Consider the following 16,398-nt stretch of genomic DNA (forward strand, 5'->3'; position numbering starts at 1 on the left):
TCTCTCTACCTCATATGCTGAATGAATTCATGTCATAAAACAGCCCTCAACCCGTATCTGGGGAAAATACTGTTCAATGGACAGTGATTCCTCACCGACCCCTCCTCATCCCATGTAAGACTGAATTCAGATGAAGAGTTCATTATAAAAAGTTGGAGCTGAAGAAATTTTAGAAACCATCTAGGCACCCGCTTAGAGTTAGAGAACTTTAGTTGCGAAGATCACTGATTTTGAAGTCAAACAGACCTGAGTACAAGTCCTGCCGCTACCACATTTTAACATAAGAAAATACTTTGTTCCACTTCTGTGTTAAGGTGGGGAGGTCATAATAGTATATATTTTTACTGCATGGCCATGAGGGGATTAAATGGCATAGTCCATTTCCAATGGTTCACAAAATGCCTTGCATCTAGTAAGCACTCAAGACATTAAAAAAAAAAAAGCTAATATAAATAGGGGAGATACAAAAAAACCTAACGCAATTGGCTCCTCCTACCCTAGTGGTTCTCACTTCATGACACGGTGACTTTCTTCTAGTCAGCCTACATTTTTCTCATTAAGAATATGGGAAGGAAGATGAATAAGTTGTTCAAATGATCATGTGCAAATGTGTAAGAAAGGGAAGGGCCTCAAATTTGCCCAGATACGTAATAATAGTAGTAATAGTCACAGCAGCTTACATTTATGGAGCGTTTACTACAGACCAAGTGATGTGTCGAGTGCTTTAAAAGGATTTTTTTCATTTTCACTCACAACACAATGCAGTAGGTCCTAATATTATGATTGCTTTTTTTCAGATGTAGACTCAGGCTATGAGAGGTTACGATAAACACCTAAGATCCCATCGTCAGAAGGTGAGGGAAATGAGATTTAAAAACAGCCTGGCTCACTTCTTCTCAACCAGTAACGTGTAAGATTAAGCATGTTGCCTCATTCTCCTTCCGAAGGTTGAATATTTTACTTAGTCTCCTGGGTGAAGAAGAGAGAAAATTCTCTCTCCTTGACCCTGTTTCACCTCAACGTGCAACTTCCCTTCTCAAAAGAGGGAACATTTCAACGAGCAGCAATGGTTGCTGTGTCCTGGGCCAGCCTCCATGGTGGCACTAAGGGTCGGACGCCAGTGGAAGTGAATGCTTTGTGACAACACTGCCCTTGTACAGGAACATGACAGGAATGGAGGGGTGGGGGTAATGGAATAAGACATAGGAAAGACACCATCTGGTATGGTGAGAATAATAATAATAATAATGGAAGTAACTTGCTGTCCCTTAGGCACTATACTAAGTGCCTGACATGACTAACTTCATTTAACCCTGACGAGAGTCCTATAAAGACAGAACATGTATTATTATCATTTTACTGATGGGAAAACTGAGGCTCAGAGGCATAGGGTAAATTGCCCAAGCTTAGAGTCACTATGAGTCAGAATCAACTTGACCGCAACAGGTTGTTATGGGTACGTGGTTAGCAAATGAAAAGCATAGATTTGTTCAGATGCTATACTGACTCCTCAAGTTATGAAAATTACAGTGACATTTCCCTATAATCTGGTCCTGGACTCTGAACTTAAATAAGTCCATGAAAGAGAAAGAAGAAAAGGACAGCGAGAGAGAACTTGGACAGCAGCAGCAGAGGGAGTGCCGATTATTTCAAAACAATGCACTTTGCCTTATAAAACACAGTTCCAGTGATAATCTTCTCACCGTATTATCAAGAAACGTGAAATAAAGATTAGAGTATAAGTATGTACCTATGTATGAGGCTGGTGGGAACGGCATATTTGACATTGGGCTTAACTGTTCCAGAAAATATGGTCCCAGTAGGCATTCAAGCGAGTAGAATTTCTCCAACTAACAAATACAAAAGCAGTATCACATTTCCATGTCGATGTTCTTACTCCCATTCTTCTCATGCCGCCATTCAACTCCTGGCCTCTTTCTCTATTTCTGCTCAGAGAAATGCTAAGTCTCTGCTCTCTGATGTGACAGGGTAGACGAGAGAGAGCTATGGTGCGTCAATGTTGTTATTGTTGTTGCTTTTAATCTTAATTCTATTATGCCAACTCCACTGAACTTAATTGTAGTGAATACAGAATTACACAATTACCCTCTGTTCTGTTCCTCAGATGCTATATTTTGATAAAATTTACTAGATGCTGCTGTCCCCCCTGAGCACTGGAAATGGATGTGTGTTGATTTAACATACGTTATAATTACAATTAGAATCTAGCTTACATAATGATAATGTTAAGATAAAATGGTAAGTGTGTCGAGGCAACATGGTCATGCATTTTCAGTATAAGTACATGCTTGGACCAGTATCTGGTAGCTAAATGGATAAGGCACAGAATTTGGGTTAAGCCACAAAGGCTGTTTACGGTTTTACAAATACCTGAAGGGAGCTTAAAGCTAGTGAAATAATATTTCCCCAGTCAAGTTTTCAATGGCAAAGTGAGTGAAAGAAGTGGAATGCCTGGTGAAATTGTTTAAAGTAGGTACTCATACGGATAGTAAAAGATAAGCACATTGTATTTTCTTGAATACCTGGGTAACTCCCTAAACTCTATCATGTGTATCAGTGATGACAAATTCTCAATTGGGTTTGAGGAGTATAAAATACTATGTATTATTGCAGTGAACTAGATAAAGGAGAAATACTTCTGATTAAAAAGACATCTTATTACAACTAACTCAAACCCTGTAATACATGGTTATAACTACAACATCAGAGAGAAAAATAGGCAATTGGAATGTTTATTCTAAATGTTTATAGTTACGGTATCTTAAGTGTGTCACAAATGTGATTAAAATATTATGATACTATTTTTTGTTCAGTGTTACTATACAAAAAAACATAGGATTTTAAAATTTAAGATAATTATTTTTACCTAATAATTGTTAAGTCACTTTAGAATCCTCAGGACTAATTCCATTAATTACCTCATTTAATCTTTAAAATCACACTTTCAAGTATTTTTCAATTCATTAGTTTGTTTAAAATTGTACCTCTCTTCCAAATATTTCTTCACAACTTCAGACTTGATATCCGGCCGTATGTTCAACAACTCTGCTTGTATGTCAAGAAAGCCCCTCCAGTCTTATACTTCCAAAACTGACTTTCAATTCTCCAAGCTTGCTCCACCTCAAAAGCCAAAACCACACCAGTTGCCCTTGAATGATTCTGATGCGCAGTGACCTCAGGTGAGTCAGAGTATGACTGTGCTCCACAGATTTTTTCAGTGGCTGATTTTTTGGAAGTACATCACCAGGCCTCTCTTCTGAAATGCTTATGGGTATACAGAACCTCGAGGCTTCCAGTTAGCAGCCAAGCACATTAACAATTTACAGCACCCAGGGATTCCTGCTTCATCTCAAACCCCTTCCAATTCTGATGATAGTAACATTACCTTTCTAGTTGCATAAGCCCCAAATATTTCATTCATCCTTGTCTGTCCCCCCCCCAACCCTTCCTTTATCATCCCACATTCCATCCACCAGGAAATCCTAACTTTCAAAATGAATCACTTCTCAGAACCTCTGCTGCTAACATTCTCTCCCAAGCCACTGATACCTTTTTTTTTTTTACCTTTTTCCTAGTTGTCTATAAATGTCTCCTAACTGATCTCCCTGATTCCATTCTTTTCACCATACTCAATACCACAGTTAGAGCTATCCATTTAAAACAAGAGACATAAAATGTTAGATCTCTGCTAAAAACCTACCACCAGATCCTTACCTTAGGAGTAAAAGACAAAATGCTTGGGATAGCCTACAAGGCCCTACATAATCTGGCCCCCTATATCTCTGACCTCAACTCATCCTCCTCCCGTTTTCTCCTCACTACTCTTATTTCACCTCTGTGGCTTCACTGATACCCCCCAACATGCCAGCATATTCCTGCCTTTGAGTTTTGACACTGGTTGTTCTTGCTTCCTGGGAGTGGTCTTTCCCTAAGTCCACTCTGTCAATCCCCTCACCAAGTCCTTGCTCAAACATGTTCCTATGAAGTCTATCTTCTGTTATTGTCTATTTCCACACACAAAAGTGTAAGCCAAGAAAGAGAGAGAGAGATTGTGTCTATTTTATTCACTGACACACCCAAGTACCTAGAAGAGTGCAGTTAGCTGCTTAATAAATATTTGTGGGGAAAAGATTATAAACAAACTAAAATAAAGTTCAAAAAGGTTAAGTAGCTTTCCCAAATTTTCACAGGTGGAAGAGTTGCAATGGAATTCAATCTCAGAACTAAGTGGATTCAAAGCCCACCATTGTTCTCAGCCTCTCTGCTATCTTAAGTCCATGGAATTCATAGTTTGCTTTAGTCAGCGCCTTGAAAATTCACATTCCACTAAATAACATCACTTTCTCTCTCTAGCTCTCTTTCATATATATATATATATATATATATTTATGCATGTATATGTAGGTACATACACATACATATAAGTGTGTATACATACATATATAAAAACAAAAACCACCATATGTATACATATATAGACACATACATACATACATATATATATATATATATACACACACGTATGAAAACCCACTGACGTTGAGTGGAGTACGACTTACAGCGACCCTACAGGACAAAGTAGAACTGCCCCATAGAATTTCCAAGGAGTGGCTGGTGGATTCGAACTGCCAACCTTTTGGTTAGCAGCTGAACTCTTGACTACTGTCCCACCAGGGCTCTAAAACTCACTGCCGTTGAGTAGATTCTGACTCATAGCAACCCTATAAGACAAAGCAGAACTACCCCATGGGGTTTGCAAGGCTATAATCTTTATGGAAGCAGACTGACACATCTTTCTCTCATCGGGTGGCTGGTGGATTTGAACTGCAACCTTTGGGTTAGCAGCTGAAGGTGTAACCACACACATATACATATATAACCAAAACCAACCCAAGCCCATTGCCTTCAAGTCAACTCCAACTCCAAGTGACCCCATAGGACAGAGTAGAACCGCCCCTATAAATCTTTACGGAAGCAGGTTGTCACATCTTTTTCCCACGGTGGGTTTGAACTGCCGATCTTTTGGGTAGCAGCCCAGTATTTAACCACCGTGCCACCAGGGCTCCTATATACTTACATGCTGTCATTGTTGTTAGGTGCCATTGAGTCAATTCCAAATCACAGTGACCCCATGTGACAGTGTAGAAGTGCCGCATAGAATTTTCTTGGCTGTAATTTTTACAGAAGTAGGTCACCAGGTCTTTCTTCCAAATATACTTATATACACGTGTATAAATTTTCCATTTAAACAAAAGAAACAAAAAACGGAACCCAGCTTGGATTACTATAGTGATTTAAAGCCAATTTAGCAATAGGGATTTTAATACTAACATAATAATAAAATAATAGCTGTAAAATTTATTGAGCACCCATCATATCTTAAACTCAGTGTTAACATATTCCCACTTACATTCCATGCAGTCCCCATAATTCTTCTATCGGATAGGTACACTTTTCTTATCCCCATTTCAAAGACAAGGAAATTGATGAGACATGATGTACCTGTTTAGTCCAAAAGGTAGTAAGTCCAGAGTGTAGATTTAAGCTCGGGTCTGCCTAACTGCAGAATTTGATTCTTAACTCCTACATGGTAACTCAGAATTCCTTTGATAGGGTGTGTTTTCTCCTAGAAAACACCCCCAGTTATGTCTGCTTGTGCTTCAGAACATTGTCAAATCTGAAATGTGATAAAAATGTTTAAATAGACCTGGATCAAAGGAGAATGAAGAACACCAAGGATAGAAGGTGATTACAAGCCCAAGAGACAGACAGGGTCACATGAACCAGAGACTACATCATCCTGAGGCCAGAAGAACTAGACGGTGCCTGGCTACAACCAATGACTGCCCAGACAGGGAACACAACAGAGAAACCCTGAGGGAGCAGGAGAGCAGTGGGATGCAGACCCCAAATTCTCATAAAAAGACCAGACTTAACGGTCTGACTGAGACTAGAAGGACTGCGGTGGTCATGGCCCTCAGACCTTCTGTTGGCCCAGGACAGGAACCATTCCCGAAGCCAACTCTTCAGACATGGACTGGACTGGACAGTGGGTTGGAGAGGGATGCTGGGGAAGTGTGAGCTTCTTGGATCAGGTGGACACTTGGGACTATGTTGGCATCTCCTGCCTGGAGGGGAGGTGAGAGGATGGAGGGAGTTAGAAGCTGGTGAAATGGACACGAAGAGAGAGTGGAGGGAGAGAGCAGGCTGTTTGATTAGAGGGAGAGTAATTGGGAGCATGTAGCAAGGTGTATATGGGTTATGGTGTGAGAGACTGACTTGATTTGTAAACTTTCACTTAAAGCACAATAAAAATTATAGAAAAAAAATGTTTAAATAGTATTTTAAGAAGTGGGAATATTTTCATCTAAACAGAAATGCAGAAGGGCAGTCTGAGCCCTTCTAAGCGGCTTCATTGCTTCCTTCCATCAAGAACAAGAGAAAGAATCAGCAGCCGCAGAATGGAGAAAACACACAGCAGCCAGAGATGGAGAATTCTGTAAATGACCAATTATAAAACTATTAAGCTGCAGCACTTTCATAGCAAGAGGCAAAATAATCCATTAAACTGAGAATTCTCCTACCCTCACTCCAGGGCCCACACAAACATTAATGTTGCATTTATTAGGATGTACTTCCTGTGCTCTATCAACTTGACTTCCAGCAATTGTATTAATATAGCCCTCTCGCATTGCACATATATCTGAATGATGAATTTCCCCACTTGAGGTTTGCAGAAAGAGTGGAGTGAATGAAATAAAGTTTAGGAAGAGCTATCATAATCCATAATGATGGGCACTGAATCAGGACAAGAGAAACATCTTTTCTCATTTATTTGAATGAAAAGCCTGCTGTATATTTATTGTCTTCATACAGGACTACTTGTTGAATAATGGAGAACAGGCATCTTTCATTTGGAGACAGGCATTTGTATGCTCAAGTTTCCTTGGGCTTACAAAACTAATCTTGTTTCAGAACTTAAAATATATATATATATTTCTATAAATAGATGTGGTTCATCAATCAGCAACTTTGAGATCTTCTAAAGCAATAGAATTTCTGGGCAGGCAGTGCTACAATTATTTTAAACATTTCTGTATGTATTGAGCAGTCTGTATAGTATTAGCAACCTGGGTATTGTCGGACAAATCTAGGTTGGAATCCAGACATTGCCACTTAACGATTACGTGACTTTGAGCTATGACAACTACTTTCCTCAGCTGTCCAATGAGTATGATAATATGTGCCTTATAGGGCTTTTGTGAGAAGTCAATGGGGTGAAATATTTATAGTAAATGGTATAGTAGCTCAGGGTAAGGACTTAATAAACAATTATTATGACGATCACTACATTATTGAAAAGAAATTAAAACTCCTATCCTCATAAAATGAGATATGTATCCTATATATCACTGTGATTTAGTATGATTTACTTTTGGCCTTACAACCTAATAACTTGATGCAAGAAACATTTAGTAATAAATACAAGTGAAAGGAGGGCAACTGTCAAAACATGGAAATATCCTAATACTAGGTATGGCTGGTATAATACTCTTCTCAGATATTTACCTGGTTAAAAAAAAAAAAAAAAAGTTTTATTCTTCAGGTTTTTGTTTTGTTTTTAATGTGTCAAGCCAATTTGCAAATTCGTCTATTTGCTGCATCAATGACCTCTAAAATAGTGATCATATGTGCAATTTCAGTTGTTGGGAAAACTTCTTAATTCCCCATTTAAAGTAAAAGGAGGGAGGAACAGAGTTAGGCCTGTTGCTCACTGTAGAGTGACCCAGGAGTTTAATGTAGTTTGTACTCCATTATACCATGAAAGAGCTTCTGTGCCCTGGGAACATCAACAAGAGATCTGCTTTAATGAAAGGAACTGAGTGTGGTTGCAAAGCTTCCAAACAGGAGGCCCACAGGCTGCAGTTTACATCACAAGTGTCTCCCCTCTCTCTCAACAGAATCAAGAACACAAATGCTTTAAGTGATTACAGGAAACGTTGCTATAGATGTAGAGCTTTGAACATCCCAAATCTGGGCTAGAAGGTAAAGAAAACATGGCTTAGAAAGTAAAGAAAATTCAAATTATTATTATTTTTTACTTAAGATAGGGGATCGGCTGCTTCAGCTATGATGGTGTCAATTACACAAATTCAAGAGAGTCAATGGACAATTTTTAAGAAAATAAGTGTAATCAGGGATGTATCTAGATTCAGGTAGAACTGGATCTGGACATTCTAGAATACTCCCAGGGCTCTGGGACTCTTTCCATCACCCAGCCCTAGTTACCTCTTCATGCCTTTATTCCACAGAAAGGCTCTTCCTGTGTTGGATGCTCACTGGTAGTCCCAGAATCATATCTCTCCAGCTTGGAAATTCCAAGGAGAAGTGAAAATTTCCCTATTTTGCTCTGACAGAAAAGTCTTGGGGAGGATGCTGATCATCCTGGCCAGGGTCAGATGCCACCACCTGAACCAATCTCCTGCTTTGCTTCACCTGATTCAGGTGACTCATCCTGAAGCAGGACATCAAGATTAACATTCTTACTTGGAAATTTTCCCCAAAAAAGCCTAGTGTTTTTGCAAGATGAAAAGGGATAGGACACAAGATAGACGAAAGGTATGGCTGCTACAGTTAACCACACAGTTCTTATCGCCTACCTGTACCCTATGACCATGAAGTAAGCAGGCCCAGGAGGCCATTTTCCTCACTACGTGCCTTGATAAATATGAGTTGAATAGCAAATCAGTGAAATAAAGGAATAGTCTGAAAATTATCCCAGACAGCCAAAGTTTTCTTTTTCAAAATACAATTTTGAAAAAGTTTCCCCAAACTCACTTTAAGTTCAAATTAACCCACTGCCGTTGCGTCGATTGCAACTCATAGTGACTCTATAGGACAGAACAGAACTGCTCCATAGGGTTTCCAAGGAGCAGCTGGTGGATTTACACTGCCGACCTTTGGTTAGCAGCCATAGCTCTTAACCACTGTGCCACCAGGGCTCCTAAGTTCAAAGTAGCAGCTGGAAATACATGTTGGAGGGTTTTAGCAAGAGCAGTTTTCTCCAGGTTAAACTGTTACAAAGAGATTAGATACTTGTAGAAATCACCTTTTTTTAAGAAAAAGAAAAGAAAAATCCGATGAGATTTAGAAAGGTTGAGTGACTTATGTATGGTGACACAGCTAGTTAATGGCAGGAGAGAGACTAGGACACATTTTACAGAACCTTGCTACCCACATTTTATGCTATCATCTTTTAAACCCAAGGGACAACCTGCATGTGATTCTGCAGGTAGAATTGCGATTTGCTAAACTCTAAATTTTTACAAAGTAGGAGTAAATGCATTCATTATTTCAATTATCCTTGAAGAGAATGATGCCCAAAGGCTTGCTAATGCTATGGGAATGTATACATAAAATACATGTGGATGTATCTTCAAATACAGTATGTGCATGTCTTGGTTCCTTCCCTCTCTGCTCTTTTAAAAAATGCCCCTTTAAAAATTGCCCACTCACCATCTGTTAGGTAAATTTCATGCAACAGTAAATGTGGGGGCAGAGATTGTTATACAGACTATTCCAAATGGCACTGGCACTTATATTTATGAAATTAAAAAAAAAAAATAGTATGTTAGGGTGTGATTTTTTTTTTAAATTTACCCCACTATAGTAATACTGCACCACCCCAGGTGCCTAGTTTTATCCAATTACATGAATTCACAACGATCGAATGAACTAGGTACCTATGTACAAAATGTTGCCCCAAAAGTCTGAGATTATATTCAAGCTTCGGTGAACCCAAAGAGGACACTGACAAATTACAAATGTATTTCATCTATGTACAAGGTCCACATGCTTAGATTCACAATGAGCTCCAAGTAGGGTCAAGTTGACCACTTTTTTCCATCTGGTTGCTTTTGGGGGAAAAACCTGAAACAGATGTTATTCAATTCCGACTGTACAGTTTAGACCCTGTCACTACACATGAAATACTATTCATTCAGGGTCAGGAAGTATCCAGCATAATCTACACTCTCAGGGCATTTGCTCTCAATTCACTAACAGAGAAGCCTTGAATAAAAATCCCCCCATTACTTTCCACTCTTATGTATCTTACTTATAGCCCATAAGACAGTGGCCAAGGTGGCCTATCCTTTGGCTACCATATTATATAACCTCACCACTTTAAGCCGTTCCCCACACTGTGGTTATTTATTTTTTAAATATGTTACTCATAGTCCATATGAATTTATGTTTAATCTTTCTTAGCATTAGCAGAGTATTATTTTGTACAGGCTCAGAAACAAATCTCCCGAAACTCCTCCCCTGATCCCTGATGCTTCTTTGAGGCTGCAAATGTATTGCAGAGCAGTGGCAGTGACTTAATTCTAGTTGGCAGAGCCTGGACCACACACTGATTTCATTAGCCTTGAATTCCTGCATTTGAAAGACTCACTAGATGTGATTCCTAATTTCAGACATGTCATTTACTAACCAATTCAGTGTGGTTATAGTAAAGGGTGAGAGAAGACCTGCTCAGCTCATAGCTTTGGTCTGGTATAACCCAGTGCCCTCGAGCCGATTCCGACTCATAGCGACCCTGTGTATCAGTAGGCAAATAAGAATCCGAAGTTATAAGCACTATTTGCATCTGAGTAGTCATTCTTGCCCAGGTCTTAATTATCAAGAAAGAACTTCATTCCAGGCTTTGCAGGGGCAGAAGCATTTGTTATGTCAGTTACTATCTTATCAACCCTCTCTTACCCACCTCCCCCCATACAAATTCCTAAATATTCCTCCCCCTAGCCTAGAGGCTTGTCTCACTTGAGATATCAAGTGGTCGGTTTGGCATAATCCTCACAAAAATCCCACAGGGACAGGGGGGAAAAAGAAAACTAAAATCACTGGAGAGATAGGAATTCAGTCAATTCAAGAGTTTCTTTTATATAGGGCAATCTTAATTGAGCTGACCCCTGGGATCCCGCAGCACATTCACCTGTTTGTGGTCCTTTCCCTCAACCCCTAACTGACTGTGCCTTTCAACAATGGATCTGTGTGTCACTATACTCTCAACTCCTTTTGCAGGCCTGCAGAAGCTGGAACACTGGGGACTGGAGATGCATGCCCGGGGTTTCTAAGATCACATGCACAAAAGGCCACTCACTGGAAGGGATTTTGGGGATATAGATACTTTCCAGCATGGGCAATGGTTAACCAGGTATCCACACCAATGGCAGGCAGTTCTATACAGCTTGCAGCATGAGCTACAAGTTGCTGTATTCCTCCTACTCCCAGCCTCTTCTCAACAAATGCAGGTGAAAACTGGGGCTCTTTTCTCCCTCAGCTGTTCATCCAACATGAATAGCTGCAATTTGCAAATTAGAAGAAAATGACAGTGTTGTCTCTGAATGGTTTCGGTCCCAACCCACACTGCTAACACTGGCATTCTGTTCCTTTCTTTCCCAACCCTGAGAACGGTGAAAACAAGTGTGAGGCAGTAGATTTTTCCCTCATAAGTGCCTCAGGTTCACACACCAGAGAAGGAATCAGCTCCCCCTGGAATCCTTCTCAGTCAACACAGTCCTTCAGCCTAGTCAGCAATCCCGTCTTTGACTTAAACCGTTCACTCTTTTCCGACAAACAGGCCCAGCTGCGGCACTGCCCATCCTCTGAGGGAAAAAGAGAAACAGGCAGCAAAATAATCCTAAAATGCTTGATGCGAAACATTCCCTCAGTCCCCCAAGGGCTCCAGGAAAATGCTGTGACTCTCTCTCTCAATGGGTCTCAGGTAATGCCTCTGACCCTGTCCTCTCCTGCACTGCTCCCTCAAGTTGCCTAGCTTTAAGTTCAGAGCTGAAGGAAGTCCTCCTGGGTTTTGCCTACAGAGGCCCAGGCTCTTCCGCAAAACAAACAACTCAAAGAGAAGGCTGCCACCCTCAAAACACTTTAGGGTTTGCAAATATCTAAGGAACTCCACAGAGCACACTCAGGAGGGGTTAGGGATGCTCAGAGCAACAGAGGGGCCATGCTGGGTTCCAGCCTTGGACAGGCACTCCTCCTTCTGGCACAAGCACAAACTTCACACTCCTGGGAGCTGAGGTGGTGACAGCCTGTATTGAAGAAGGAATCTCCCCTCCCCAAACTCAACACCCTTAGGGAAAGCACTTGGGAGGGAGCCAGTTCTGTAGATACGGGGGAAGGAGGCATAAAGATGCCAAAGTCAGCCCCCACATCTAGGAGGGGATTAACAGGGTCTGGGTATCACTGGGCAGGGAGAGAGCCAGCCCCATTAGAAAAGGTTCATGTCAAGAACAGAGATGAACCAAGAACTTGGGGGTGGGGGTACAGAGAAAGAAGGGAGACTGAGACTCAAAAGGAGGGGGAAAAAAGAAAAAACAGAGCAGCAGAGCAGGGAAGCAGACAGAAAGACAGATACTCAGAAATACGGGAAACACAGAGAAGGGAATTCATAGTCATACTGGCAGACCCTGAAACTCAATTTCCTCTCCCTAAAGCCATCCGTTTAAGCCCAATGCAGCACAGAGCCACTGGGCACAGGCTGCGGGAGCAGGCGCCGAGGGAGCACTGCGGTAGAGCCCCACCGCTCAGCTGCCCCGGATCCGCCTTCCTCGGTTTTTCGCCATCGCCCTCCCACCCGGAGCTGGAGGACCTCAGGGCCCTGCTCAGCGCAGCCTATCGCCTCCCTCAAAGCGCCGTCCTGCCTCCCTCAGGGAAACATCCCCGGAGCTAAGGAGTGAATTGGGGTCTGCGTTTGGGAGGTAGTGGGCGAGGTGGGGCGGAGGGAAGAGGCAGCGAAAGCGATTTGGTTTTGCAGTTCGTATGAGCTCATCCCTGGGCTGAGTTCTGAAGTGGAGGGAGTGTAAAGCTGAGCGCCCAGCTCCTGCCAGTGGCCGGAGTGCCAAATGCAATTTTAGAAGGTGCAGAATTGCCCGGAGCAAAGCAACTGGGGGTCAAGTCTGCGGGTGATTTCTCCCCACTTGGGGAGGATACCCGCGCCTCCCGCTCCAAACCCTGGAGGAGACAGGCTATACAGGTCGGGAAGCTCAACGCGAGGAAAACGCCCACGAACATCCAAACCTAGGTTAAGACCTAGTCTTCGATTTAAGAAGTGTCTGCTAAACCTTGTCTCGAAATTTTCCCAAAGAGCCGGGCTTGCCTGGCCGCTTTAGAGTGGGAGGCTGGGGAGTTGGGAAATGCCCGGTTTCGAGTCCTCCTCTCATCTTTCATATTCCATGCCGCTAACCGACTTTCACAGGAGCCCGGCACCTTTACAAGCCTGTTTTGGACAATATTTCACTCTAATGCAAACCCATTTAAATCATCGCCTTGTTTTTCGCAGATTGCTTCCTGTAAATGGGGCCGTAAATCCAGGATGCCAAGTTGGACGGAGTGGAGCGCGGAAAGGGGAGAGATGGAAGGGATATGAACCAAGCAAGGAAGGTACCTCGTCGGGCGGGGTGGGAGAGATTCGGCAGGCTCTCCGGGGTGAAAATGTGCGAAGGCTGACCTGACCCCTCAACCCAGGAGTCCAAGCCAGCTTTTAGGGTTAAGAGCGCAGGGAATTACAGCACGCTCCGCCTGGGAAGGAGCGCCCCCCTACCTGGAAAAGCCTCAGGATGTTGGCTACCATGATGGAGACGGAACTCCCCGAAGCCCCAATCACTCCAACTACTTTCTCAGGCTTGACGAATACGGGGGGCTCGCCGTTGGTGCAGCGCACGTCGGAGGTGTCCTTTTGGATGAGCGCTTGGACGAAAGTGAGCGACTGCTCGAGCGCATAAGTGTCCCTGGAACAAGTGTCCAGGATCCGCGCGCCTAGCGTCACGTTGGGCAGCAGGTTGGGATCGCTGTTGATCTGGTCCAAGGCGTAGAGCATCGCTTCCAGCCTGTGGATCCCGTTCTCCCTCTTGATGTCGCCGCAGGGCACTCCGCTGGGACCCTTGGCGTGCACGGGGAACAGCCCCCCAAGGGTGACGTCCCCCTCGATCCGAATCGAGTGCGGGGCGTACATCTCCTGACCGCGCGCCGCCGCCGCCAGCGCGCACAGGAGCACCTCCAACACGCAGCAGGGGAACTTCATCAAAGTCAGGACGCGGAGCAGCTTTCCCCGCTGGACCATGCCGCTGGGGCTGCTGCGGTGGCGGCGGCAGCGCTGGAGGGAACGGTGGCGGGCTTGCCGAGGTCCGGGCCCCTCGGGGTGAGCTGCTCCGGGGAAGCCCAGGGGCTCCGGCAGGCACAAAGAGCAGGGGCGCCCGGGGAGGGGCGGCCGGAGAGGGTGGGGAGGTCCCGCGGCGCCTGCCAGCCTGGGACGCCGTGCGCTCCCAGGTTCGCCAGCCGGTGCGCCGCGCTCGCGCACCCCGGCTGGCCGTTCGCGCTCTGCAACAGCCCAGCACTGGGGAGAGGGCAGGGATTGCTATCGCTTTAAATGGTCGTTCGGCTCTCTTTCCTTCTCCTCCCACTCCCTCCTCCCTCCCTTGCTGGCTCTTCTTCTCTCCCCACCCTTCCCAGCGCCGCCCTCCCCCTCTGGTTTGCATCATCACGCAGGGAGGGGCTGCGTACTGAGGTAAGGGGGGTGGGAATGGGTGGGCGGCTGGCTAGGACTTGATGGGGGGGGAGCTCAAAAGCCGATTTTCGAGGTCCCCTGGGAATCTAGGGATTGCTCATCCGAGGCGAGAGCTGAGCTTTTGCCCCCAACTCACTGTTGAAGCCTCTTGCCCTCCCGCACTCACACCCGAGTTCTGGGCAAGGATGCAGTGCCACGGACGAGGCGGAGATGTTTGACTGCTCCCAGCCCGAGGTCCAGAGCCCTGGCTCTTAGCTCCAGGAGAACGTGAAGGAGTCGCAAGGCTGAGAAGTCAGGGAAGGAGGCGCGCGGAGAGACTTCAGCCTCTACTCCCGCTCCGCCACTGCCAGTTTTTACTAAGAAAAACACAAGAGCCTGATTCACGACTTAAAGAACCTTTACCCAGAGGCTTCTCTAGAGCCAGGTTCCGGGCTAGGTTGCGGGTAAGCAGAAACCAACACGGAAACGCTAGGAATGGCAGTGTATCCATGTATTGAGGGGTTACTGGTGCCAGGTGGTCCCCAAATCATGGTCCCCGGCGGGGAAACCTCGTCTCCCCCGCCTTTTACTTCCTTTCATCCTAAGAAAGAGAACAACCGCGAACTCTGCAGAGCGCACTTTCTTCCCTGGCGCTGACAGGTGTAAGGCTCCCTCCTACCCTTTTTCAAAGGTACTTTTAAGCTGGTGACAGGATTTTGCGGGTAGAAAACAGCAGGAAAGAGGTGATGGTAGGACGTGAAGAATTCATCGCATTGATCCAGGATGACTTTCTGTCTCTGGCCTGGGGAGCTGGGGGCAAAGTCCCTATGCCTGAGCAGAACGCAACTGCTAATAGGAAGCTATTTTTAAAAGGCGCCCCAGTCTTGGCCCATTAAAGCAACAAGTGGCCCTAGTTCGTATATAAAGTTAATGTTTCTGTCCTTGGGGACGGGAGTGGACTCAAGGAGGTTAAATTCAGACTTTTGCTGGCGCTTGTTGTTAAAATGCAGCAAGACCATATTACACATATTTGGGGGTGGGAAGAAAACCAGACACCAAACTATATTTTTTGCTGCTGTGGTTACTGTACTAAAGTAAAAAAAGAAAGAAAAAAAGTACTGTACTAAAGTAAAAAAAGAAAGAAAAAAAGTAAACAAAGACCACCCAAAATCAGGAGACAGGTAGTTGATTGCTTCTGCCTCCAGCTACCTGACCTGTGTGTTCTTGGCACTTCTGTTGCCCTGTCTGGGCTTTGGTTTCCCCATCTGTAAAATGATGAGATTGAATTGGATGCTGTCCAAGCTATCTTTTAACTCTCCAATCCTCTGTGAAAATAGGCCATGTCCCTTTGGCCATGGCGCTCTTTTTATACCAATGTCCTCTTGTTGCTTCACGTGTAGGAGACCTGGTTTTTGGATATCCACAGCATATTACAAATGTTTCCTGGTATAGAGGACTTTTTTTTTCCCCCCTTGCTCCTTTTCCTTTTGGGAAAAGTCTATCAATTTCTTTTTAGATATGCGCCTCCTCCACCTTTCAATATTGTGTTTTGACAAGAGCTGACCCACGTTCCTGTAATTCAGGTTGGGCTGTAGTGATCAGTGATCAGTAATTAATTCAAGGGTGGGAATACAGTCCAATCAGAGCCAGTCAGAGGTGATCCTTGGGACTTTTGCTGGAGCAACCAAAGTAGAAGTACAGGGCTTCCACTATCACATAGATCCTCTCCTACTTCAACTGTTCATATTCATCAGATAAAAATGAGTGAGTTAGAAAAAGGAGTCCCTTTCTCAAAACACTTTGCTATCTTTTGG

The 16,398-nt window shown here is 44.0% G+C and overlaps 1 protein-coding gene across 1 annotated transcript in view; it reads right to left on the reverse strand.

Moving 5' to 3' along the window:
• The window catches only part of GRM7 (glutamate metabotropic receptor 7), a 1,058,468-nt gene extending 1,044,307 nt beyond the window's left edge, over window positions 1-14,161 (reverse strand). Inside the window, exon 1 of the mRNA XM_003409776.4 lies at window positions 13,643-14,161. Within this exon, the coding sequence (XP_003409824.1) occupies window positions 13,643-14,161 (519 nt within the window). The remainder of the gene's footprint in view (window positions 1-13,642) is intronic.
• Between the last annotated feature and the right edge of the window lie 2,237 nt (window positions 14,162-16,398).

The sequence above is a fragment of the Loxodonta africana genome, chromosome 22 (genome assembly GCF_030014295.1).
Source record: "Loxodonta africana isolate mLoxAfr1 chromosome 22, mLoxAfr1.hap2, whole genome shotgun sequence".
NCBI lineage: Eukaryota > Metazoa > Chordata > Mammalia > Proboscidea > Elephantidae > Loxodonta > Loxodonta africana.